At 37.9% G+C, this 26047-nt stretch overlaps 3 protein-coding genes across 3 annotated transcripts in view; all 3 read left to right on the top strand.

Moving 5' to 3' along the window:
* Window positions 1–2515, top strand: part of PGAP1 (post-GPI attachment to proteins inositol deacylase 1) — a 41199-nt gene extending 38684 nt beyond the window's left edge. The window contains exon 27 of the mRNA XM_075756232.1: window positions 1503–2515. Coding sequence (XP_075612347.1) covers window positions 1503–1533 — 31 coding nt within the window. The 3' untranslated portion in view covers window positions 1534–2515. The remainder of the gene's footprint in view (window positions 1–1502) is intronic.
* On the top strand, window positions 2507–5833 carry C6H2orf66 (chromosome 6 C2orf66 homolog). The gene is given in 3 exon segments (XM_010302459.2): window positions 2507–2989; window positions 2991–3128; window positions 4056–5833. Coding segments are annotated over 3 exon segments (435 nt in total). The 5' UTR covers window positions 2507–2875; the 3' UTR covers window positions 4239–5833.
* Window positions 5834–6360: 527 nt separating this feature from the next.
* Window positions 6361–25611, top strand: GTF3C3 (general transcription factor IIIC subunit 3). The gene is made up of 19 exons (XM_010307194.2): window positions 6361–6556; window positions 7682–7784; window positions 10300–10496; window positions 10919–11042; window positions 11555–11746; window positions 12030–12195; window positions 13273–13420; window positions 15163–15235; window positions 16253–16339; window positions 17404–17507; window positions 18128–18299; window positions 18758–18960; window positions 19562–19663; window positions 20571–20706; window positions 21370–21607; window positions 21968–22158; window positions 22827–22951; window positions 24126–24278; window positions 25189–25611. Exons 1-19 carry the CDS (start codon window positions 6458–6460, stop codon window positions 25309–25311), a joined length of 2736 nt encoding a protein of 911 aa, XP_010305496.2. The 5' UTR covers window positions 6361–6457; the 3' UTR covers window positions 25312–25611.
* The last annotated feature ends 436 nt before the right edge of the window (window positions 25612–26047 follow it).

Genomic DNA, 26047 nt, shown 5'->3' with positions numbered 1-26047 from the left:
TTGCTCAGATACTCATGTGGAACAGTTTGGTGCTTTTCCTTCTAACTTGTAATACTTGGGATTCTAAGCAGAAAATAAAAACAGTGAACAAAAGCACTGTGATTAGACCAGTACTTTACGTAACAGATGCTTTTTTCACATCTTGAGTAGAATACAATAAAGATCATACCTGATGAAGCTTGTCTCGATATCTTATCTCATGCACCTTAGGCTGTTATACCTGCCTTGCTATCATAAATGGGAAATGCAATAAAGTGGAAAATGGTTGGTGATAATACAGTTTATATAGAGCCTTACATGTATAAAACTTGTTCTACCGCTAAACTAATTAGTTTTAAATTTGCCTCATGTTCTAGAACAAGAATTTTACCTTTTTGAAGTAGCTTGCATGAAATTGAACAAGCAAAGCTATGAGCATTTTCAGCTTTAGTGCAATTTAATTCAAATATACATGAATATTACTATGCCATAAGGGCTATAGAATTAGTATAGCCACTTTCAAAAGATTTAGTTTACTGAAGATGTGTTCCTGTATGCATAATTTGTCAAGAAAAACCTAGTACTTAAGTTTGGCTGCATTCAAAAGGCAGTGCACTGACATCTGGCTTGGAAAGTATTTGTTAAACTAGCTACTGTTCTCAAAGGAGGATGCAATTTTGTCTAATCAGTGTAACTAGACTAGTAGTAGTATAACATGAATATCTTCCACTTATATTTGACTTTCACTGAAGGAAAGAACTATAATGGAATTATTTTTAAAACCCCAACAAAAACAACAAAAAACCTCCCGAAACAACGCATTAAAATGACCACTAAGTCTAACCAGACTTTTAGCTCAAGCAGTTTCTCAGACACTTTTAGCTTAGTAGCAACAATACGAGTTTGTAGTTGTTGGGGTTTTTGGGGTTTTTTGGGTTTTATTTTTTAAACAGACAGCTTACAGAAAATATGCTAATGGAATCTTTTGCTTATCTGCATATTGTATCAGTCAACCAAACTGCCTAAATTCTGTTAGGGGGTCAAATAATAGACCTACAGTAATAAAACTTGTTTCGAATTTACAGATGACTTTGGTATGTTTTACTGGCTGAATATGCTGCATATCGCCCAGGTTTTTCTTTCTGAATAAATCAAAATAAAAGAATTAAGGGGAAAAAAAAGATGGAATAAAACTGCCTGTTGTTCTGGCTATTTTTTTTTTCCAACTACTTCTGGTTGATTTAGAAGGTAAATTATACACAAAATTAAACTGGAAATAAGTAGCTACCTAGAAAATAAACAAAGTTCCCTTACATTGGGGCATGCCTTCTTACAAGTTCTTCCGTTGCTACTGCTGTTCTGTTTCTTGATGAGTCTACTATATAGAAGTTGTCTATTGACAACTATGAAAAGTAATTGATGGATTTTGATTTTTATTTTTTTAATGAATTTTCTTTATTACAAGTCTGTAGAATAATATACAAGCTGCGTAAGTTGACTTCTATTTGTGTTTGTTACTACAGTCATGAAAATAGCACTGCTACGATTTTGTGAACGGTATTACTAATGGTGTTTGGATGTCCACAACTTAGTCTACCTTGAAGGGTAGTGGTAGGTTTTTGTTTTGCTTTCAAAATTTAAACCAAAGAAAGATGTAAAGTTTCTAGTCAGAAACAAACAGGTATAATTTGGAGTAAGATAATGGCCAAAAATCTTTCATTTTAACATGTCTATTTAGAGATATATTTTACGCAATACTAACTAAAGTATTGTCTAAATAGTGGAGAGAAGTATAATGAAATTAAAAGCAAAAAAAAATCAAGCTGCTTTGAGATGAAGGATGCTATGAAATAAAGCCAAGGTAAATTAGCATAGTCCTCCTTGCAGTCTTTGTCTTAGTTTCTAGTCTGACAGGAGGATATTGACTGCCGATAAAATCAGGATAGGAAAGCAACAGTTTAATTAAAATGATACGATTTCGGATCTTGAAACAGACCTTACTTTTCTCTGTCTCTCTGGCATCAAGAAAATGATCCATATCTCATCTTGCTTGAAAACCATTCAACTAGCTGTAATTACCTGTTGACACCATTCTAGAGATATGGCTAATTACTTTTAATTAAAAGTAATACTTTGATACAGCTCTCCTATCTGCTGGGAATTGTTTTAAACAATGCTTACCACCAATTTTCTGCAATACAGCTTAGGGAGGAGGAATTTGAACTGCACTGTTCGATAGCAACAGGTCTTAAGAGTATTAAGGATGAAATTCTCAAGGGTCTTTATGTCATGGATGGAAATGGAATCATTACTGTATTTTTGAACTCCTGCTAACGTCATTGACACCCACCTACAGTCCACTAGAAATATAAGTGCAGAGATCAGTTTGTTCACAGATTACAAGGAGACTAACCAAGAAGGGGCAAGCCAGAGCCAAATTCACTGGTAAGCTTTATTTTAAAGAACGTGAAAGGGAGATTTTTTTTTTTCTTGAATCAAGTTGCAAAATGGGTCTGTAGTGTATTATACCAGACTGTATTATTGCACTTACTAATATATGTAGTACATTTTCATTTAATGCAGTTTTAAAAATTTAGTTATCTGGGTCTCAAGCCATATTTTTTCCATTCTCCTTGGAGCACATGAAGCTCTGATACTGTAACTAACCAGCCAATGAAAATAGCTGTATGTAATAACAAATATAAATTTACAAATTTAAATATTTTGTGTTAAATGGCATGCTACTCCCTTTTGAAAAGAGAATCCAGTGTCTAGAAATAGCTTGGGTATGGGAAACACTTCTTTAGAATAACTTGTGCTTCCTAGTACATTAGTATAAACCCCCAAAAGTCAATAGCACACAGATGTAATCTGCAGTAGGCAGGTTTTCCTTGGCATGGATAAATTAACTTCATCACTCCACTGGACTCCCATGCTTGCTGTATTTGGTACCAGTGGTGGCTCTGTAGAACTTAAGGAGTCTGGTTCATTGTCCTTCTTACAGGTAGTCTGTTCATCTCTCCAACATGTGGAAAGTGGTGCTCCTGGCTCTATGTACAGTATTGGCTGTGAGAGGATTGGCAAAAGGTGCTCCTTTCCAACCAGAAGAAAAATGGAAACCTCTAGATAACCCTAGAAACAGAGACCTGGTAAGGAAATACTGCAAGAAAGTTTTGTGTGATTTTCATGTGTTCCATCATGAGAATTTTTATTTTCTAAATTTAAAGGTAAGAGGGGCCCATTAAATGTAGTGTTAGTGACTGTGCACTTTGTGTAGTCAATAACCACAACTGGATGAGCATTCTTCAGTCAAGATGTGCCCCTTAACTGAAGAGACATTCTCGGTGTACAATAGTGCACAAAACTTCCTTGTATCTTCATCCATCAGCTCTAGTTTTTAAAAATGTATTTTGATTATACAACCATTCATTTCATGAAACAGAAGAGGAATGATTATTGCGTTTCTCTCAAATGTGTATGCTGACAGCATGTTATCTCATCTTCTGGAAGTAAAAGTAAGTTTGCATCTGATACATTGTCATGAATAGTGGCTAATGATCTGAAAGTTAATTACAGCTAAGAAAGTATCATTAAGGGAATATTTGCACCATCTTATAAGGAATTTGTGAAGGAAAAAAGAATAATACCAGTTTTCCACAATTTTTCCTCACTGTTTTAAGAAGCATTAATTCCTACTTTTAAGCGATTGAAGAAGGCCTGGTCAAATCAATTGCCCACTGTTGCTAACTCTTAGAGAAGTGTGTAACTGAGCTGTACTGTTTCCCTCAGCAAGCGTTTTGCTGTACCTATTTTATAAGGGATACAGTTTGAGTCCTCTGTGGTTCTGTGGGGAGCACACATGATCAGTAAATGGTGGCCTTTGGACACCACGTAAGGTGTACAAGCCATAGATGGAGTGGACGTGTCTGAATTATATTGCTTGTATTATACTAGTTTTTGATAAAAATAGAGGATTTCATCCCACATAGGAACAAATATTACATCTACTTTTGTGTCAGTAGAAATAATTAACTTCTGTTGGGCATGCTCTGTTTTCACATGTGAAATATGTTCAGTTTTTCAGAACGCTCCAGGCTTATTTTTTGGGCAGGGGTCTTGATCTCAGAAAGTTCCCAGCTACTTTCACTATGAACAATGAAGGACCAAGGCCTGTTATGTTCTACTCGGATCCTATTGCTTCTGCATTTGCAGATTATGAAGAAAGGAGAAATTCTTTTCCAAATTATTTCAAAGGCTGAAAGATGCTGCTGACCAAGGTAAAAGAGGATGCCTTTTCCTCTAACGTTACATGTAACCAAGTAAAAGATTTGGATTCAAGTGATTCTCATTTCTGTCTGAAGTATGAAAACTTCTCTTTCAGACGAAATTAAAAATGTAGCACCTTAACTCTTGCCTGAAATTGGTTTAAGATTGTTGAGGTAGAGATTTATGAGGTATTTACTACTTTGGTAAAATCACACATGGTGCTTACACAGACCTATATAGACCATGCTTTTTTTTTTTTTTTTTTTGTCATCTTTTTCTCCCTATCTTCATGGAGAGAAGAATTCTGAAAATGTACAGATAATAGAGAATGCAGGTTTTAAGTAATTGATATCAGTAAAATTATAAATTGAGACTAACGGTTTCCTGTGAGAGATATATACATTAAGAAAGTTAATTTAGAAGATACTGTGCTAACAAAGCATACATCATCTTTTACATCTTTGTCCATTCATGCTGTTTTCCTTATTTCTACCACCAAAATTGAAGGTTGAATAAAATGATTGCAAACTTACTCACATCTCTCCATAAATATGAAATAACATCGAAGAGGGACAAGCTTGCATTATTAATAAAGCCAGCCTCAATTTATAGCAGGTACTTCTCAGCTATTTTATCTATGCATAACCATACTCTGTAACAAATAAATCCTTTCATACCTCATTTTGAGAGTCAGTGAACACTGGCAGTTCTGAGGAAAGGTAGATCATTGTTTTCTCTCCCGTTTTACAAATAGGTGAAAATTTCAGTAAGATCTGAATCTAAGCATTTCGATGATTTACCCAGTATCTTAATTTGTAATCAATATTCAACTTAGGATTTTTAGCTCTCTTCTGTTCTCTGCCTGCTTAAGCACATCTCTTTCTGTAATCAAAAGCACAGCTCTACTGTTCTTACTATCATGAATAATAATGAAGACTCAAATATTAATACTAAGGGTTTTTTTGCCAGGTTTGTCTGTCAGGAACACAAATGCATCACACTGAGTATTGTGCATAACAAATTAAAAGGGACTTTAGAAGGAATGCTGTAGCTTTACTATAAGTTACAGCAACAGTGAGAAAATGACTGGTGGAAGTAATTTGTCCCAATAATTCAGGAGGATCACAGCTGTTCTGTTCAGTGTTCAGAACAGTTTTCTGAAAGTCTGCTGGGGTATTTCAGCCAGCATGACTGGGTCTTGGTTTGGATATACCCTGGTTGCATATAAATATGTCTGTATTTGTCTCTCATCGTGGTTTTTTTTTTTTTTTTTTTCAGGCATTAACTTTTGAACTTCATGCAAAGTTGTAACCTTCACAGCAAAATGTTACTGCTTTGACTTTTTAACTGTTACCTGACAATTTAAATTTTTTCTCACTTATCACAGTTTTTACCTATGGAATCTGATGTGATGCTGTAATTGGCACATTTGCTGTCTATTGACAAATGTGTGATGTTTGGCTACTGCAGTTTGCCTAGCAGAATTGTGTGTTTAAATGTGAATAAATGAGGAGTGCAGCAGAGTGGTTTTAACTACTGCTAAGGGTCTTTGTTCAAAATTGATAAATAAATGTTACCTTTCAGTTTATTTGAGCTATATGTTGCAAACTGTTTTGCAGTGATGTTTTCAGATACTCCTTTATGAGAAGTCTTCTAGTAGTTTCTTGGGAGACTGCAGGGAATGGCAGGAAATACCAGCCCTGGCAGTGACGTGCCTCAGGGGCCAGATGGCTGCTTGTACCTCACCCCCGGCCCCTCGCACCCATTTCTGACCCTGCCCCAGACAATAAATCACCTGCACGATAACTGTATAGCCATATGAAGTTAAGAACCGCTTCTCATGTACAAATAACACCTATTTCTGAGGTAATAAAAGATGATCTCACATCTCTAACAGAGAGCTTCCTAACAAAGGCGCTTCCCTCACACCGCTGGCCCCTCCGAGACAGCGAGCACAGCAGCAGCCCCTGCCGACGCGGTTCCCCACAGCCCTCCGGCTCAGGAGCCCCTCTAGCCCAAAGCGGCCCGGCTGCCCGCTCCCAAGGGCCGATGCTTCCCCCGCCCCAAGGCAGCGGCGCCTGGCCGGGGCGGAACTCGTGCGTGAGGGCGCGGGGTGTGGCGGGCGCCATAGAGGAGGGACCCGCGTCCTTTCCTGAGCGAGGTTCCCCTGCGCCGGCTGCAGCTGCGCCCGCTCCCGGGTGGTGCCAGCGCGATGTCGGGCTTCAGCCCGGAGCTGATCGATTACCTGGAGGGGAAGATCTCCTTCGAGGAGTTCGAGCGGCGGCGAGAGGAGCGCAAGAGCCGCGAGAAGGTGAGTCTGCCCCGCCTGGCACCCCTGCGGCCCGGCCCGCTCCCTGCATGACAGGACCTGGCAGGGCACGGACCGCTTCAGGAACGGCGCTGCTTCCTCGCTTTCGTGTGTGTGGGGGGGTTCACCGCGCTCAGATGCTGATTACTGTGCTCAGCTATTGACTACTGTCTACGTAATAGTTAATTTCCGTGCAAAAATGATAAGAAAATAACTTTAATTTGTAAGGGTCATTAGATTCTGGTAAAGTTGTTCAGGAAAGCGTCCGCCTTTCAGAAGTGCGGCATGCACCATTTTGCTTCGTGCCCCTGTGGCTTGTGTCCCTGCACTTGGCAAAGGCTAGTGGCAGTTACCTTTAGGCGCCATAATTAATTTCTTCTTTCGGCTGGAGCAATGAGCAGAAGCAGGTTTCAGTATCATCCAGCACACACTGCTACCTCTCCCCCACCATCTGTGTGGGATCCATGGAAGAGATCCAGTTTGACTCCTTTCGGTAACTGTTGTGGCTTCCTGGCAGCAATAAACACAGGGAGACGCAGCTTTGCGTCTAAAAGTAAGCAGATGGAGATATTATGAGAAATTCTGTATGCTCGATTGGAGTGTTGTAGTTAACTTTAACTTTGCTATCTTCATGTCAAAAGGCAACTGAATTTCTGTATTTCCTAGTCATCAGAGAGCAAATTCAGCAGAACTCAGTTGTCATGGCAGGACAAGTGATATCCTAGGGCAACCTTCTTGCTGTGTTAACAAGTGTTAGTTTGGTATTTTGTCTTGCATTTAAAAAGGCAGGCTTCGAAAAGGATTTGCCACATGTTTGTAATGTTTTTTGATACAGGCAACCATGTCATCTTACCTCACTGTAATGCTAAATAAGCAGTGGACTAGTCTCTTCTGTCAAAAGTAATGTGAACAGTCACTATCTGAGTCACCTCACATTGCTAAGGATATAAAGGTCTTGAAAGCAAGTAATGCTGGGTCTTGTGCGTTTAAAAATATAGTGCTTATTCCACCTGTTTCTGGCATTGCAAAAGCTGGAAACTCATGGTCTAAATGCTATTTGTAAATATTATGGGAAATAGAAATGAGTCATGTTATAAAGCTGATAACTAATATTGTTGGTGTGCACAGGATGGCGAAAATGCGTCGGCTGAGGAAAACACTGAAGATGTAGAGGCTCCATCTTCATCCAGAAAAGCATCTGGCAAATCTCAAAGTCAGGATGAAACTGATGGTAAATATTAACATAATAACTTCAGTGAAAAATGTATTTAAAAGGTCATTGAAAGCATTTGCTCTTTGATAGCTGACTTTTTATAAATACTTGGCTGCTTCTTTTGAACTTGTGGGTATTGAAGCACATTGTTAGAATGCATTTCTTTGTATGACGTTTCAAGTCATAGCCAGGGTTTTAACAGTGTTCAATGTTTTTAAGAAGCTGGATCTAGCCAATTGGTCATCTTTTTCTAGAAGATTTCTAGAGGATTTTTTCTAGAAGATTCTTTTTCCCCCTTCTGGCTTGGAACCATGTGGTCTCAATTATATACTCTCTCCAAAGTTACAAATAATTTCAAGTTTTTAACTTATCTCAAAAAGTCTTCTGTCTGTTTTGTTTTGGCTTTTTTCCTGTTCATTTCTTTGCTAGTCTTTTGCTGAGAGTTGAATGTTTTGGAGTATTTGATGCTACTGTGTGACTGTTGCCTTCCTCCATTGTCATCCAGAGTGAAATAAAATAGCTAAAAAGAGGTGTTTCCTTTTGTGTCTGTGTTTTTTTTCTCCTACTCAGTTATCCTTTGGCCTCTTTAGAGTGCCTGTGTTTATTTTGCTTTTTATTTTCTGCTGGATATTCCTAGCTACAGATTCCTTGGCCGGCTTGCATTGTGCAGTTACTGGGATGGTAGTATCTCCTTAGATCCGTAGCAAAATAAGCTTAACATCCTTGGGGTTCCTACATAGTGAAAGGACTTGCAAAAAGTGGTAGAAGCAGCGCTTCTCTGTCTAGCTTGTATCAGTGCTTGTTGATCCCATAATTCAGGTTCTGGATTTGAGCTTGGGATTTAGAGTGCTGCGGTCTGTTTCAGACACTTTCTCTTCAGAAGTTGTACTCCGTGCACTAGTCAGGGCATATTCTCGTGGGATTGCCAATGCTGTGAGATAACAAAGTGCAATTTTTTTATCTCTTTGTGTTGGTTCTTAGACTCCTTTTGGTACTTTGACTGCAAATTCTTATCATTCTGGGTTTTGTTGGTTTTTTTTCTTTTCTTAAATTTCAAAAATAGGCTTTAAATTGTCTGACCTAAAATGTGTGTCAGTTGTGCCTCAATTTTGAAAGTATGGCCAGACCTTATCCTACAAGGACAGAAAATGAACACTGGAAGTGTGGCTGGAGCCAGATACCTGTGGTTCCTTATCGACCCCTTCTTTTTGCTCATATCTCTGAAATATTTCCAAGCTGCTTTTTTCTGCTCTGTATTCTACCTAGCCTGTTACATGTTTTTTCATGCACATGATCTTTATCTAAGAAAAGAACATATTCTGATAGATTTGTGTGATAGTGTTACTTCTGCTCTTACTACAGAGAACACAGAAGTCTCGAGAGCAGTCAGAATTAAGGAAGCATTGATAATATTTATCACTATTTAAAGAGTTGCTCTTGGAATCAAACTTAGGATATTCAGAAGAAAAATGTTAGAAAAGCTAATTATTAAAACCACTTTTCATACACAAATCTTCAGAGTTAATCTGCTACAATCTTCAGATGATTCCTGCAGCCAATGATACTGAAATAAAAGGGAAATTAAATTAATAGTTAGTTTTTTTTGAGGTGGGAGGAAGAAAAGTCTTGATTTTTAGATGCTTAGTATCCAAGTCAGAAAAAAACCCAAAACCCATAAACTCAGGTGTAGTACCCAATTCCCTCTTGTATATATGCAATATATGATAGATTTATTTTTCCAGTCCTAACTTGATACTGTGGTTATTCCTTTATCACATCTTTAGCTGCCCAATCCCCCAGCTAAAACCTTTCAACACTACATATTGTGATATTTTGCATTGATATAGACTTGTGAACAGTTATAGCCCTGGGTTAACTTAGTAGTGAAAAGTTGTAGTTAAAGAATGTGAAAATTTTAAAAATTATGTGCTTTAGGCATATTTATTTTTGATATATAGCAGTATATTCTTATTTATTTTAAATAATTTTGTTATTTCTCGTTCTGAAGAAATGTGAATAATCTGGATTTTGCATTTACACATGTTAAAAGGTACTTACTGTCATGGATAGAATAGTTACAAGATCTTGTTTTAAATTACTTCTAAAAATTGTTTGCTGCATTATTGTTTAGTATAATTGTCTGCTCACTTAGCCTCTTCAGCTGAAAAGCTTTATTCCATCCAACCAGTTCAATGCTTGAAAATTGCCTTAATATGCTTCTCTTGTATGGATTGAGAAAAATGTTGAATAAACTGTTGCTTTGTTCTGTGTGTTTCTCAAGGCTTTCATTTCAAATATCCAAAAAATGTTAGAGGCTGAGGTATATTAATCATTGGTGATGAATAACACAGAGTTTTAAAACCAAAGAGGTAGTTAATAGTTTTTCTGCATTTCTGCAAGCCTTTTTCATGTAGAATAACTGTTTCAAGTGGGCTACTAATTATGAAGAATTCTATTTTCTCTGCACTTGTCCTGATAAGCAGCATGTACTCTTGATTATATCATAAACCCTTTTTGCTTATTTCTCAACCAGGAGAAACTTCAGATGGCGTCAGTAAATCTGTTCATCGGGTCTTTGCGTCCATGCTTGGGGAAAATGAAGAGGAGGAGGAGGATGAAGATGAAGAGGAAGAAGAAGAAGAGGAAGAAGAAACTACTGAGCAACCCACAGCCGGAGATGTTTTTGTGTTGGAGATGGTACTTAATCGAGAGACCAAGAAAATGATGAAAGCAAGTATTTAAACTTTCATCTAACTTCCCTGTGTCTCCTGAAGCATAGTGCGTAAATGCCAGTTAGTGTGATTTTTAGCTAGTTGCTGAGAAACTTGCCTGAAAATAATTCTGTGTACAGTACTTCTGCTTATGTTGGTGTTGCCTGTCTTTGTTTTTTTAGAAAACGACTGTAGATTACTCTTTGAAAACTTTCAAAAATAATGAAGTGAGGTTTTCCAGTGTCTGGATTGTATTTGTATTAGATACCAGAGTTACTCTGCCAGTTAGGAAAATTAGCAAATATTTTGGTCAGTCATTTTCATATTGCAAGTACTTAAATAACTTGTTATTACGTTGCGTTAAGTGCAAGTTTGACTGATGTCTTCTGAATTTGGGCACAACTGAATCCTGGGTAGAAAGAATATCCCTTTTCCATTTAGGAGAAGAGACCTCGCAGCAAACTTCCTCGTGCCTTGAGGGGGTTGATGGGAGAGGCCAACATCAGGTTTGCTCGAGGAGAGCGTGAGGAGGCTATTCTAATGTGCATGGAAATCATTCGACAAGGTATGTTAGAATGGTAAAGCTTTTTGGCTTTAAGGATGGGGTGAAATTGCCATGTGCATTAGGAAAATTCAGTGTGGCTTCACTGCTAATGAAAATACTCAGTACAAGGAATGTCACTGTGTAAGTAGTGTGGAATTAAGAATATGTAGTGCATTGCCTTTATTATTTTTCTTATAAAAAGAAACTAGGACCCTAATTCTGCAGAGGCCTGGGCCTTTGCTTAGCTTTACACAGTTTGCTTTTATTGTCTTTGTAGAACCAAGGTATAAATATCAGTATGACTTACAATGTAGAATAATGCTATAAATGGTTGTTGTTAGGTTCAGTCAGGCTGTTTAATAATTTATAAAAAGGAACTGGAAACTCGTCTCCAAGTTTTTTCTGAATTTAAACAGAGCAATGTTGATGTTTCATAGAATTCTGATATCTGTTGTTTGCAGAAAGGTAAGTTTTTTGTTTTCAAGGTGGTTTTAAAACAATAGTTCTTAAACATTCTTTTTGTTTTTACACAGCTCCTCTTGCTCATGAGCCCTTTTCTACTCTTGCCATGATCTATGAAGACCAAGGAGATATGGAGAAGTCATTACAGTTTGAACTGATTGCAGCTCACTTAAATCCTAGTGATACCGAGGAATGGGTTAGACTAGCAGAAATGTCACTGGAACAGGACAATATCAAACAGGCTGTTTTTTGCTACACAAAAGGTAGTGTAGCAACCATTTTAATATTTTAAAATAAATGTTAGGTGCTAATGGCAATCATTTTGTTTTCTTCTGCTTTATAATTTAGTTTGTTGGAGTTTGCTAAGATTCTGGTACCTCAGTCCAGACTTTGGTAAAAGATTCATGAATCTTTAATATAGGATGTCCTTTTCTTACAAAAAGCTCATGCGTGTCCATTAACATTCATCTAGTCAGGTAGATGAATGTGAAATCCATTGTTGCCTTTTCTTAAACCAGGCCACTAACAGGCTTTTTCTTGTTGTAGCTCTGAAATATGACCCAACCAATGTGCGTTATCTATGGGAGAGATCAAGCCTCTACGAACAGTTGGGAGAACATAAGACGGCTATGGATGGCTACAGACGTATTTTGAATCTCCTGTCTCCCTCTGATGGAGAGCGCTTTATGCAGTTGGCTAGAGACATGGCAAAGTAAGTTGGACTTAAAGGCAGTGTGATTTTGTTTTCCAGAGTTTCTCAAAAATTGATATTAATAAGCTCTGCAGCTGATTCAAGCTGAATACGTAGCTGAAATCAAGGAATGCTGGGGGTGACCCACACATAAGCATGCGCTCCCCAACTATTGTGATGTTTTCAAAGCCTGACATGTAGGAATTATGCTGTGTAAGACTGATGTGTCATCTTAGAAGTGTTGCATTCTCTCAGAGTAACAGAATGAAATGCAAATACCGATTACTGAAAAAATGCCAATAGTATACAATTATACACAAATGCAATACATTTTTTATCTGTATAATATCCCTAGAGACCTGGAAACTTATCACCAGCAAATCTGAATGAAACAAGCTATTCGATCTGGAATACAAAACATCTGCAATGGAATATAGTTTATATGTCATTTGTGATTCGTTTCTGGAGCAATTAAAAATCTGCCTCCTTTTCTGCTAGTGAGAGCAGATCAAGTCACAGAAGCTTGTCTGAGACAGAGGAGGCTCGTGGTGTAGCTCTCTTATCATAGTTTTTAGTAAGTTGTTTACTACTTTATATCTCAGCTTTCTCAAGCTTAACTTGTAGAAAGCTGTTACTGGCCTGTATCAAAGCAGTTTGTTAAGTCTTTTGATCTTTGTGGCTGTGAAATGCACCCAAAAAAATGCAAGGAAGTGTATTGTAGCAATATTATTATTGAAGGTTTTTCTGAAACCATGTTGATACAATACATTGTTGATACCTGGCTTGAGGTGGTAATAAAACCTCAGTGATGTCCTATGTTAGGGCAGAATCTGTCCCTATACAGATTCTGTCCCTATACAGATTCTGTCCCTCTACAGAGCAGAAAATAATGGTAATTATTTGAAATACATAAAAATTTTCAACAGTTGTAAGAAAAGAAAAAAACACCCTTTTTCTCGCTGTCTTTTGTAACTTACTCTTGCTAATAAAAATATTTGCTAATAGACAAAAATAAATATGAAAATCATTTTGCTCATGTTCAAAGTACATACTGTCATTTATCTTAAATACTTAGTATCTCATATCTGTGTTTTATAGGAGTTATTATGAAGCCAATGATGTGACCTCTGCTATTGAGATAATAGAAGAAGCCTTCACTAAACACCAGAGCCTTGTCTCCATGGAAGATGTTAATATTGCAGCCGAGCTGTATATTTCTTCCAAACAGTATGACAAAGCATTGGCGGTATGGAGAATTACATGCATTTCTGTATCATGTTCAGCACCTCTTTGGCAGTCAGGATGGACAGTTAATATTCCTGTAGTGCTTAAATATGGTCATGTTTCTATAGTAATAGAGCTGATCAGATACAGATTGCTTTCTATTAGTTCTGTAGTAATTAGCATTGAAGTTAATGGCTTGATTTAATAAAATGGGGGCTGATAGACTTGTATGCTGTTCCAGGTTTAAAATCTTGGGATCCTTCCTCTCCTCTACATTTGTCATAACCGTAGTAGCCAGAGAAGACCCATGAGCTGGTTTTGTGAGTGGTACCAGCAAAGGGCATTCTCTAAGTTGAAGGTTAAAAGGGTGACACTGAATGGTATAATGGTTTAAATGCAAACTCTTGTTGCTTTATCTGGCATGCTGGTTTTATGACTAATAATTTAGGCATTAAGCATCAAGCACACATTCCAGAAAGACAATACATCTTGACTCTAAGGAATCAGGAATTGGAGAAGATTGCTTATTCGTTCCCAATTTGTTCTAGTGCTTTTTAACCCTCATTTTTGAGGCATGTTTCCTGGTTGATTTGGTCTGGCTTTGAGAGGAAAGTCTTTAGTATCTGGCCATTGTTATACTTTTCCAGATGGATTGAAGAGACACTCATAGTTGGGACTTTCTCCTTGTGAACATTCTTATTTGCTGATATTAATTACCTCTTTTTATTTTCTCCTTAAGATTTTATTTATATCTTTCTCTGTCCATATAAAGCATCACTAGCCTACAAACAATTCCTCTGACCCTTCTCTATACTTCCCATTTTAAAAATCAAATGGTTAATTTTATGCACACAGCATTCAGCTGCCAGATTTATTAATACAGTACTAGTCATAGAACTGTTCCCCTGTTTCTTCTTGATGGTTCTTCTCAGGTCTGTTCCTGTGATTCTTCTTCCTAGACAGCTGAATCTGTATTTGAGCTGTAAATTGAGTTTAAAAATAATTCTTACTGCAGTCATCTGGTAGGTTCCCCTAAGGGCCAGATACTCTGCGTTTAACACTCTTGTTTTGGCAGCAGTAATGATTTAAATACTTAGTTTACAATTCATAAACAAAAATACCAAAATGCGTCGGGTCTTAGACCAGGAGTCCTTTATACTTGTGCATTCCCCCCCCTTGCATCTCCCCATGGGCAAGTGAATGTCTTGAATTGTCTGGTTTTGATTTTTTTTTTTTTTGTAAATGAGTTGTTCCATTGAATTATACTGGTTTTATTCAGGTCATGATGTGTATGACCAGGGCTGTTGTAAAATGTCTGTATGTAGCTGTGAATTTTATTTAATAATTTTTTTTAAACTGAGACAAACCATAGGTTTTCCTTGCAATATATTTGGCTGAGGAATCCTTGGAGCACTTTGGAAAGATCTGTGGAGAGTTTAGCTGTTTACTTGGTGCTTTACTTTCCTTGTCTTTCTTCCAAAGGGCATTAACAGTAGCTATAAAGGTTAAAAACTTTTACAGTTGTGATGAAAGTAACTGTTGTATTTGCTAAAGAGATGCTGCTTGAATCATCTGAGTAGTCAAAAAATAGTGGACAAAGACATAAGATGATCAAACTCAATACTAGTCAACTAACCCCTTGTGAAATGAATGCAGCTTTTCTTCTGGTAACTTTTGTGATGTCTAAAACAACTGCCATGTGGGCTGGCCACTCCATCTATCCTTTAAATCTTTGAAATGATCTGAGTTACTCATCTGTTTTAGGTTATTACAGATTTTGCAGGAATTGTACTTGAAAAGAAAGTATTGGAAAAAAGTGCAACCGAGGCGAAAAAAGGTAAGTAGCTAACAAGCGGTTAGTATGACCCTGCTGTTCTTCTAATATGACATCTTTCTTTCCATAACCTTTTCAACTCATCGGTATATTTTGATGCATGTTGACAGGCTTTTCTCTTTCGAAACTTTTCAGTGTTTTTAATGAGTTACATGGTATGACCTCAGCTTTCTATAAGGAGTTATTCTGATGTCCAGTTAGCCATGCTGACTCATTAATGACAAGGACAGCTCTCCAGGCAACTGGAGGCCTTTTAAAGTTCTAAACATTCCTCAGAGTGCTCGCATCAGGCCAGTTATTTCTGCCAGCTAAATAGCTTCTGAAAAAAAGTTAGATAAGTTTAGTGGCGTCTATACTCAAGAATATCAACCTTTGACCTGAGAATAATATTCTTCATCGATCCTACTTCTGTTATTAAACACCTAAATGTTTTGGTGTATAGAAATCTAGGGATATTAGCTAGTAATTGAATAAAGTAGGTTGTCTTTGAGAAACCTGTTCATGAATGTTGTTGCTTAACTCTGAAACTGTTTGGGCTGTAGAATGATGACAACATGCTAGCTCCATAAGCAGACAGTCTGTTCTATGATCAAACTGGTTGGTTGTTTCAGCAATCTGTTCCAAACCCAATGCAGTATGAGAGACTTCTGTTGGCTTTTTGCTTTAATGGACCAGGTAAAAATACAGTTCATCAATGAACAACTGTCCTGATAGAGACTTGTAACAGATAATTTATAAGAAGGAAAACTCCAATGAGTCTAGGAATTAGAACACAGTCTTGCCAAGTTACCTAGGGGGTGTGTAATTTTGTAAGACAAAGCTGCTAAACTACCTAAGAGCTTGGTTCCCTGCCCTTTGTGGCTTTATAACTTTCTTGAGTGCTTCCTGCTCTGCTGTCCTTCCAAAGAAAAAAAAAAGTCCACTTTTCAGAGTAAGCTGCCAATCAAGTATGGATTCAAAATCAAGTAACCTTTGGCTTAGCTGGGGCTACTAGGATAATCTGTTAATCTTTTTAAAAAGATACAGGGGCAGTGGTAGAAACCCAAGACAGCCAGGAAGCAGTGACTGACGACCAAAATCATCCAGTTGCTGAATCCAGTGCTGCAGGTAAGGAATTTAATTTTTTAATTTCATACAAGTCTATGAACTGATCATATGCTCAGGAACCAGGCTGCAATCACATAAAATTTGGGAAAGATTTCTAATAGCAGAGAAATAGGGCTTGATCCAGAAAAGGTTTCTTGTGTACTGTCTTCCTTACTCAGAACTTACTTCTCACCCAGCCAGCCACCAAAGCCAAAAGCATCTCCCAGGGCTTCCCCACTTTGAAAAGAAATTTTTTTATTTTGTAAGAATTTATCGGTAGGCGAATAGTTACACTCATGCTGGGCATTAAAGTGTTCATACAATGATGAATTAATCTGCATGTTGTGATTTGCAGTAACTGGATGTGAAGGTAGAAGGTAATAGGGAAGCCTTATGTTGGCAATCAGTTCTCTCAGTTTATAGCAATCACCCTTCGAACGTCTGTTTTAAGAATTAAGCTCAAGGAGAACTTAAACAGAGTGGCTAAGGAGTGACTGCATGTGAAGGAAATATAATAACGGAGTTTTATTGTATGGCCTGTAGTTTGCTAGCAGTGTCATGGGTAACTTGTTTGTCTCGTGTTTGCATTGTCATCAGATTGCCTTCTGTCTATCTGTTGTGTAAAGTTCTGTAGTTAACTGTGTCTCACGGTGTGTACAGACAGATCCCTGGTATACAGGACTTAATAAGAGCAAATAGCTTAAACAGGGTATTTCCTTCAGAAAGCAAGAAGAGTGTACAGGTGCATAAATTGCTAAAGGAAAGCTTTATGGAGAAAGCACATCTTAAAAGGGCAAAGGCTCTAAGCACATCCTGTGGGATCCTGCTTTTGAAGTCAGTGCAGACTGACAGCACTTGATTCCTCAGATGAAATTATTAGGATCAGAGATAGTAGGAAGAACTTGTTTCAACTATTGGGAAGGATACAGAAGAAGGGGAGAGGGCAGGCCTACACCAACATTTACTAGAGTCAGTGAGAATGTATTTTCTTCATTGAGCTGAACATGGCCTGGGGGGGGATGTGGAGCCTGTTAACAAGTGCTTGTTAAAGCCTGTGGGTTCAGAAGGAAATTATCTTCTTACAGCCGTGGAGAAGGTCAGCTGCCGCATACCTGAGGGTGTTCCCATAGACATCACGGTCAAGCTGATGGTGTGCCTGGTTCACTTGAACATCCTAGAGCCACTCAGTGTAAGTAGAAAATATCTCAGAAGTTGGGGGATGTTCTAATAAATTACCAAAGCAAGTAATTTTTTCTGTCTTTTGTATGACTGAGGTCGTTAAGAGAGCTGCGGAGATTCTTTTTGCTTCCCTCCCACTCCAAGAGAGAAACCTAGCAAACCCATAATAGCAGAAATACTATTTTTGTCCTTATGCCTCCAGTGGAGATATTACTAAGGCACAGTAAATCACAGCCTATGTGCTGTGACAGGCCCAGGACCACATTGCAAAGTTGTCAAACACTAAGGAACACATCTTTGCTTTGTTTTAAAGCCCCACTAAATCTGAAGACTGTTCTTCCGTAAAGAGCACTCCTCGCTGATGGGCACTTTTATCCGTTGGGTATGAAATGTATGGATGGGTAGGATCTGAAATGTCTAGAATAGAAAAATGTGGCTTTTTCAGGAGTTCTGAAATTCAGGTCTTTATTTTTCACTTTTAAACTAACATTTAAATAGAAGGAGTGTAGTTCAGAATGCAAATAGAATAAAAATCATAGCATAAAAATGTAAGCTTCCAATAACCGTATCTTAAAGAAATGTTCTCATTGGTTATTTGTGCTTTTAGTAGTTTGTGTGGTTTTTTTAAAGCCTCTTTTGACCACTCTGGTGGAACAAAATCCAGAAGAAATGGGTGACTTGTATTTGGACGTCGCAGAGGCATTTCTGGATGTTGGGGAATACAACTCAGCACTGCCTCTCTTGAGTTCCCTTGTCTGCTCAGAACGATACAACTTGGCTGTCGTCTGGCTCCGGCACGCGGGTGAGAAGAAGCAGGACTGCTGAATGCGTGGTGCTGAGAGATGATAATACAGTGCTGAGCATTTCCAAGGACCTTTATTTAAGGTCACTGAAATTTTAGATTCACATATTGAATGATAATTGGTATTTGCAAAACTATAATTGGAGTTTATTATGACAACCCTGTCATGGAGCATTTTTTTGTTCTTATAGATTGAAATTTACTTCAGCTGAAAATACTTTATCTTTTTGTAAGTGAAAGGGCATCTATTCTGCATTACATCCTTTTTCAATGGATGATGCTTCAAGTGAAACTGTGGACGCATCAGTACATATTTTTTAATATTTTCACTTTAATAATACATGTTTTGGGTAGTTTTAACTGAAAAAGTATCTGAAAAGTATGTTAACTGTTTTGCAAGCTTTGAAATCTTCTTTTTCTGCCATTTAACTGTATAGTGTCATTTATGGTATTTCTAGAGTGCTTGAAGGCTTTGGGACACATGGAGCGTGCCGCAGAGAGCTATGCCAAAGTTGTTGATCTCGCTCCATTGCATCTGGATGCAAGAATCTCACTTTCAACACTTCAGCAGCAGCTGGGCCGACCTGAAAAAGCCCTGGAGGCTCTGGAACCCATGTATGATCCAGATACACTGGCTCAGGATGCTAACGCTGCCCAGCAGGTGGGTGGAGTGTTCTGTGCTTCCAGTTTATTCTGATAAACTATGGTAGTGGTCAAAGATGTCAACTATATAGGACCAGGGACTGAGACTTACTTATCTACAGCCTGGTGAGCCTTCAGAGCGCAGCACACGATTCATTACAGAGTACCAGGGCTGAGCCCACATGGCTCTTTCTCCCTGACCATTCTATCAGTATTTCCCCTGTCCCACCTGATTACTTCTGTGCGATGTACAACCTCTTGGCCACTGAGAACCAGTCTTGATGCCAGCCACTTTGCATTGAGTTGACCAGCAGTTGCTACATATGAGCTACATGGTTTGGCCTCTGTTGAAAGTAACTGATGGCGTAGCAAAGGGTCTATATCCCCTCTCCAGCAGCACCTTCACTATAGGTAAGAGTTATGCTGAATTTCTCTGAAATTTGAGAATTTGAAACAGTTACTACTGCAGGGCAGTTTAGGGAGATCTTACCTGCTGCTGCTAAGATTCTTAGAACTCTGTAGAAGGTTCTGCAATCCTTTAGTACTGTATTGAGTCAAAATTGTTTGTTCTGTAAACTCACTCTCTAGGAGGTTGAATAATAATGTTCCCTGTTATCTAGGAATTAAAGCTACTCCTCCATCGTTCGACCCTGTTGTATTCCCAAGGCAAAATGTATGGTTACATAGACACATTACTTACGATGCTGGCAATGCTGCTGAAGGTAAGCCAGTCTTTACAGCTACACCTTCAGAAATTGGACAGTTATGAGTTGGGATAAGGTAAGCAACAAACAAACTTAGGACGAAAGCTAGTGTTTTTTATATGCAAATGGTTTCATAGTTTTGTTAGATAATAATCTTGCAGAGAGTCTATACAACTGGTGTTCCTGCCTGTAGCGTTCAGAACAGAGGACCAGTTGTGTGTGTAATTCTCAATACAGTGACTTCAACTCCCTGTTTCTCAGAGTACATAGAACAGACTGAATACTAAAGCTGCTTCTTACCTTTGTAGCAATCAGCATAGTGCTTTCTGGAAATGTTGATACTGGCTTCTATTTCAACAATTTTCTTTTGAATTTCTTAAATTTCTTTTTAATGTTTTCTTGTGATAAAATGACCAAAGAAGAATTTGTTTAGCCAGTAAGTACAGTGGTGGTGGTTTTGTGTTAATTGTTTTCTGTTTGTTTTTGAATAGGGAGGGGAATATTACACCTCAGTTTTATCCATCTGGTCAGAGCCAATACCGTTGTATTACACTGGTTGAATAGCTGACTATCCACATATTTCTGAAACTGATACAGAAAGGCCTTGTTCTTGTTAGGCCTCTATGCAAATAGTTTTGATTGGAATATATACCAGGATGTTCCAATCCCAGGAAAAGTCTTTTAAGTCATTTAAAGAGTTTGTATCTTTCTTTTACATAGCCCAGTTTGCACTGGAGCATGAGACAATGCAGAGATAAGACTCCTCTTGGGAATGTTCTCTCTCATCATCTTGCTCTACTGTGGTGTTCCCAAGTTGCAGCCTGTTTTGGCATGCAACGTGAGCAAGATGGATTGGCCATAACGCTGTCTTTGTCGTAGGATGTATTAATGTAATCTGAAATGCTGCCCTTAAATTTGTTTCTAGGTAGCAATGAGCAGAGCTCAGGTGTGTTTGATATCTAGTTCCAAATCTGGAGAGAGACACCTCTATCTTATTAAGGTGTCAAGGGATAAAATTTCTGACAATGACGACCAAGAGACAGCAAATTGCGATGCAAAAGGTAACAAATGTTTATTAAAAACAAAGCAACAAGATGAACTCCTTAGTTCTGAAAAACAAAATAAACTTTACTATCTTGCAGGTTAAATCCATGCGGTTGATGTTAACATTGCTTTATTTTTAGGACAAAGAAGGCAGCAAAAATGAAGATAATATAACTTAAGGGAACAATCCTCATTCAAAGAAAAATAGTAAGGTTACGGAATAATTTAGATCGAGAAGGACCTTTAGAGATCATGTGGTCCAACATTCTCCTCAGTGCAAATATAATACACGCAAATCTAGAACATAATAGAAATACATGTTTTAAAAGTGGTGAGATTTATTTTTTTTTTAACTGGCCCAGACTTGGTTGAGCCAGACTGCACTCTTAAGCACCATTTGGTACATTAGGAAGAGTAACTTTAATGCGTTCATGTAATATGTTTACAACTTGAACTGTGTGGTTTTTTTGCCATTTGTTCCCAAGTTTTGACTGGGTTTTTTGCTGGTGTTTTACAAACTGCACTTTAACTGAAAAAAGTAAATATTATATCTTTATTTTACCTGTTAATGCTGAGATGTTTTTCAAAAGATCAGTTTGATGTATGCACCTTTTTTTTTTAAAAGAGAGTTTAGCTCTCTTCTTTTGATTTTCTCAACTTACCAACTTCAATATTTTTAGCAATTTTTGCTGTTCTCACGAGTGTTCTGACAAAAGATGACTGGTGGAACCTCCTCCTGAAGGCTATATATTCCTTATGTGACCTCTCCCGGTACAAGGAGGCAGAGCTACTAGTGGATTCCTCATTGGAATATTATTCATTTTATGATGACAGACAAAAACGCAAGGAGCTGGAATACTTTGGGCTCTCTGCTGCAATTCTGGACAAGAACTTCAGAAAAGCCTACAACTACATCAGGTGGGGTATGGAGAAGGTTCTGTTCTGTAGTTGCTTCCAGTGAGGCTGTAGTCATGCTGCTTAAAATATTGCTAAAGGAGGCAGGCTGATGCTTTCCAGCTTTTGCTAAAACAGATACGGCTATTGAAACTAAAGGAGCTTTCTGATAGCCTTTGATTAAAAAAAAATGCATAATGCAGTAGGTTGGCTGATTTGGCCAGAACTGTGGGTTCTGTCCTTCACTCTCAACTTTGCCTCAGTCACTGACCGGCTCCTTGAGTGTCTCCTCTTTGTTACCTTCCCTAAACTGTAGAGGTTCTATTGCAGATACAGCATTTACCATAGTGTTTACTAATTCCTTGTCTACTTTTCATTCTGTAGAATTATGGTAATGGAAAATGTCAATAAACCTCAGCTATGGAACATATTCAATCAAGTTACCATGCAGTCTCAGGATGTCCGTCACCATCGCTTTTGTCTCCGCTTAATGCTGAAAAATCCTGATAATCACGCATTGTGTGTCCTAAATGGGCATAATGCGTTTGTATCTGGCAGTTTCAAGCATGCTCTTGGTAATGTCATTAATGTTCTAATATTAACAGATATAACAAGTGAATGTTGGGATTTTTTTTCAGAGAAAGATTTATTAGAGTCATTTTTTTTTCATACATCAGAAAATTACAGGTGGCTTCACAGTGTTGGTATAGTGCTTTAATTATTTTATACACAAAGCATCATTAAAGAGTTTTGCTGATAAAATTAAGCTGGTATGTTTCAAGTTTAGCAAACATTGCAAATATAACCAACTTGCAAAGATAATTAAGGCTAATGATAATAAAGAATAAGAAGGACAGAAACAGAGCAGTTTAAACAGCAAATAAAGTTGCTTGGACATTTTTAGACCTTTGAAGTAAACCTATAGCTTTCAGTCAAGCCCTCCGAATGTCACGCCTAAGATGTGTGGCCTCCAGGATATAAATCCCAGCGAGGGCCTTGTTTGCGACTGATTCTTTTTTGCTTACATATTTTACATCACATTTTGTGTTTTTCCTTCAGAATCCAAGGAGTGCTGAAAATACAAAATTTTCTTTCATGTTTTTTCCTGTGTATTTTGATGTAGGTATACTAAACTGTTTCTTTTCTTAGTTCACACTCCTAATTTGAAGGTTTTCCTTTTGCCCTTAAATTCGTCAGGAATGCTTTTCGCAACAAACATCCTGATTCAATTACTGTCTTTTAGGACAGTATGTACAAGCCTTTCGTGTAAACCCAGATGAACCTCTGTACAGTCTTTGTATTGGCTTGACTTTCATCCACATGGCTTCTCAGAAATACGTGTTGAAAAGGCATGCTCTTCTAGTGCAGGTGAGTCAGTGTGATTATTTTTACCTAGTGTTTCCTGGCTTTGTATATTGCAGAGAGTTATCAAGTGTCAAACAAAACGCTGCATTTTAATGGAAAATACTGTATTGCCTCTTGATCTTTCCCTTTGCCCAAGGGAAGGTTACTCTGGTCTAATGCCATTCATCTTCATAGCATCATGCAAACCTTCAGTCGTGAAGAGTCCGTAATGCACCAGCCTGGTAGGCAGTGACATCCTAGAGATGAGAAACAAATCACTTCTCTCGCTTTGCAGCATGTCATAAGGAAGTATAGCACTGAATGCTTTGACTTTAGATTTGTTAAGGCATAGCACGGGAATTGCTGGGTATGAGTTTCCTTTCAAATTCTGCTGGTGACTTGGCAGTAAAACATCTGCTGGCTTTAAGAAGGGACATGAACTCTTGCCTGCTGCTTAGGATATATGAATTTTTCATGCCCTATTCAGTGATGTTTGTTTTTGGCCACTTTATAAAATGAGATATAGTGGTAATTTCCGTGATAACTGGTATTGGAGTAAATATTTATATGGAGCACAAGATCAAGAGAGGACTATGCTTGCATTCCAGGACTAATACTTTCATATGTACTTCACGGAGTTCAGAATTTTGTAGAATTCTGAAAAGTTGTAGAATTAAACCATTTCTTGCTGCTATCCAAGGCAGAGTGAAGGAAAGGGAATGAAGGTTTGAGGATTTTTTTTCCCTCCTCTAAAAGAGGGGGAGAGTTATTGCTTAAAGACTTTCTTAAGAAAAATAAGATCTTGCTCTAGCCTGTCGTTTGGCTGCATGTTTTTTAAGGTGGTCAGCTCTTTTGAACATGAACCAGTCTTATGTGTGTGTATATTACATGAACACATAGATACACACTTCTGCATTTAGCAAGCTAGTGCCGTAAGTCGCTATATTAAATACCCGTGTGTTCAATTTATCGACAAGCTGTACCTCTTGTTACCAATGGCAGTGAGACTGATAGAGCACAGTTTCCATGGTCTCAGCAATCAAACGTGACTTGGTTTTTGCCTTCAACTTGCACATGGTTTTGTGGGGAAGCATGAATCAAAAGTTTGAATAGATACAGTTGAACACCTCTTCTCCAGCATATTTTACTGCCGCCTTCTTAGGCACATTTGTGAGTATTCCCTTTAACATGTGTACAGGGATTCTCCTTCCTTCACCGGTACTTGGACCTGCGTGGACCATGTCAGGAGTCTTTCTACAACCTTGGCCGTGGCCTTCACCAGCTGGGATTGCTGCACCTGGCAATCCACTATTACCAAAAAGTCCTCGAACTTCCTCCTCTCACCTTAGAGGTACTGTATCTTTGTAAGTTATATACAGAGAGTAAAGTCAGGTCAATATTTATAATTTCTCAGCCATAGATAAAACAGATACATAAAAATGTGTGTGGTTGAGTTTCCTTTCATTTGTATTGTAATTCCCTGACGTTGGAAGCCCAGATCTGACTGTCACCTGGTAATGCATTTATGCATGTGTTAATTTCAAAAGTTTATGCATTTTGAAGTGTTTACTAATAGGCTGAAGTAGCAGGAAAAAGAGTTGCTAAACAACTTTACCTGAATAAGTAGCTGAACTTTATATATATATGATATGCAAGAAATTATAACCGGAAGTTCTATTTACTCACCCATGCTATAAAATAGCAGGCTGGAGCAATATGAACCTGTATTAAGAACGCCTAAACGCATCTGAGCCATGGCTTTGTTCTAACTGATCTGTATTAGATCATCCTAATTGATGCATCATTCATTTACAAGTGTGGTCTGAGGGAAAGTTTTTGACATGGGTGGGTAGAAAAATTACAAGTGTATTTAGAAAATGGGAAGGGTTGGTAAAGGAAGAAACATAGGTGTTAGCGCTGGGAGTTCAAAGCAGCAATCTTTTAGCCACGTAGAAGATAGAGGCAGCATTCACATTCTGATTACAGAAACAAATATTTTGTATACAAAGATGAAATAAGATGGTACTTTCCTATTTTATGAGTTGGCTATCTAATTTACAGCTAATGTTTTGAGTATGTAATTGTATATGGTGATTAACAACACGTGGAAACTCAGAAGGAATCCTACTTTTGTTTCTAGACAACTGAGAGCCTATATAAACCATGAATATGTGATTTGATTCCACTGTAATTGCTACTGATGTTTCAATTCTATGCTATTTTAGTGTATAGATAACTTTGTTTCATCATTATTTTTACAGGGAATAGAAACTGATCAGACAGACTTGAGAAGAGATACAGCCTTTAATTTGTCGCTTATTTATCAGAGCAGTGGAAATACTAGAATGGCTCAAAAGATGTTGTATACCTACGCAGTGGTATGACGAGGTTTGTGGCAGGTGGAATTGATACTCTTTGTGTAATTAACCTTTGCATTACGCAGTGCTGGGGAAACTGGTTGTATGTACAGCTTGTTCTGTCAATGGTCAGAGATGTGGCTTGTGCTGGATAAAGCTTTCTGGACTCTTTCTACTTCGGACATTCGAACTGTATTGGATATGGATGGAAACGGTCTGACTGCAACGCTGATGTGCTCCAGTGTGTCTGTTGTTAGCTCTTCTCCTTGCACTGCTCTGTAATCTCATACTTGGTCTTGTATATAGAATCAAACAGTGAAAAGTGAAGCCCAGTGGGCTGGGGTTTTTTAGGGAAGATTAACAATGTGCAATATTACAACTAGTTACCAGTGAGGCTGTTCAAGAAGCCATATTCACTGGTGGTGAGGGTTTTTTAATGTACGGTATTAAATTACTATAATATAGAAGAAACAGGCTCATACTAATCCAGAGAAGATGGAGAACTCAGTATTTCAAAATCTTTAAAGTATTCCGAATTTTCTAGGAGTTCATATTCCTAGCAGCTATTGTATTTGAAGGACATGATGATTGATTTCTGTTTTACTGAAATCAGTGTGACCTTTGTTCTTCTGAACTTGTTAATAAAAATTCTGAGGTTAATGATGTTTACTCAGTCTCAGCAAACATATATCCTACTGAATAGCTTATAGCAAAAATTAATACAATAATATACAGCTTATTATTTAACATACATTGCAAATGG

Source organism: Balearica regulorum, chromosome 6 (assembly GCF_011004875.1).
Source record: "Balearica regulorum gibbericeps isolate bBalReg1 chromosome 6, bBalReg1.pri, whole genome shotgun sequence".
Taxonomy (NCBI): domain Eukaryota; kingdom Metazoa; phylum Chordata; class Aves; order Gruiformes; family Gruidae; genus Balearica; species Balearica regulorum.
This window is presented reverse-complemented; position numbering and strand designations above follow the sequence as displayed.

Excerpts from the sequence above, each read along its gene's own strand:
- GTF3C3 (XM_010307194.2), top strand. The coding sequence starts at position 6,458 with ATGTCGGGCTTCAGCCCGGAGCTGATCGATTACCTGGAGGGGAAGATC. Across the intron at positions 16,340-17,403 it reads TGCTGAATCCAGTGCTGCAG|CCGTGGAGAAGGTCAGCTGC; the intron begins GTAAGGAATTTA and ends ATCTTCTTACAG. Across the intron at positions 18,300-18,757 it reads CGTCTGGCTCCGGCACGCGG|AGTGCTTGAAGGCTTTGGGA; the intron begins GTGAGAAGAAGC and ends TGGTATTTCTAG.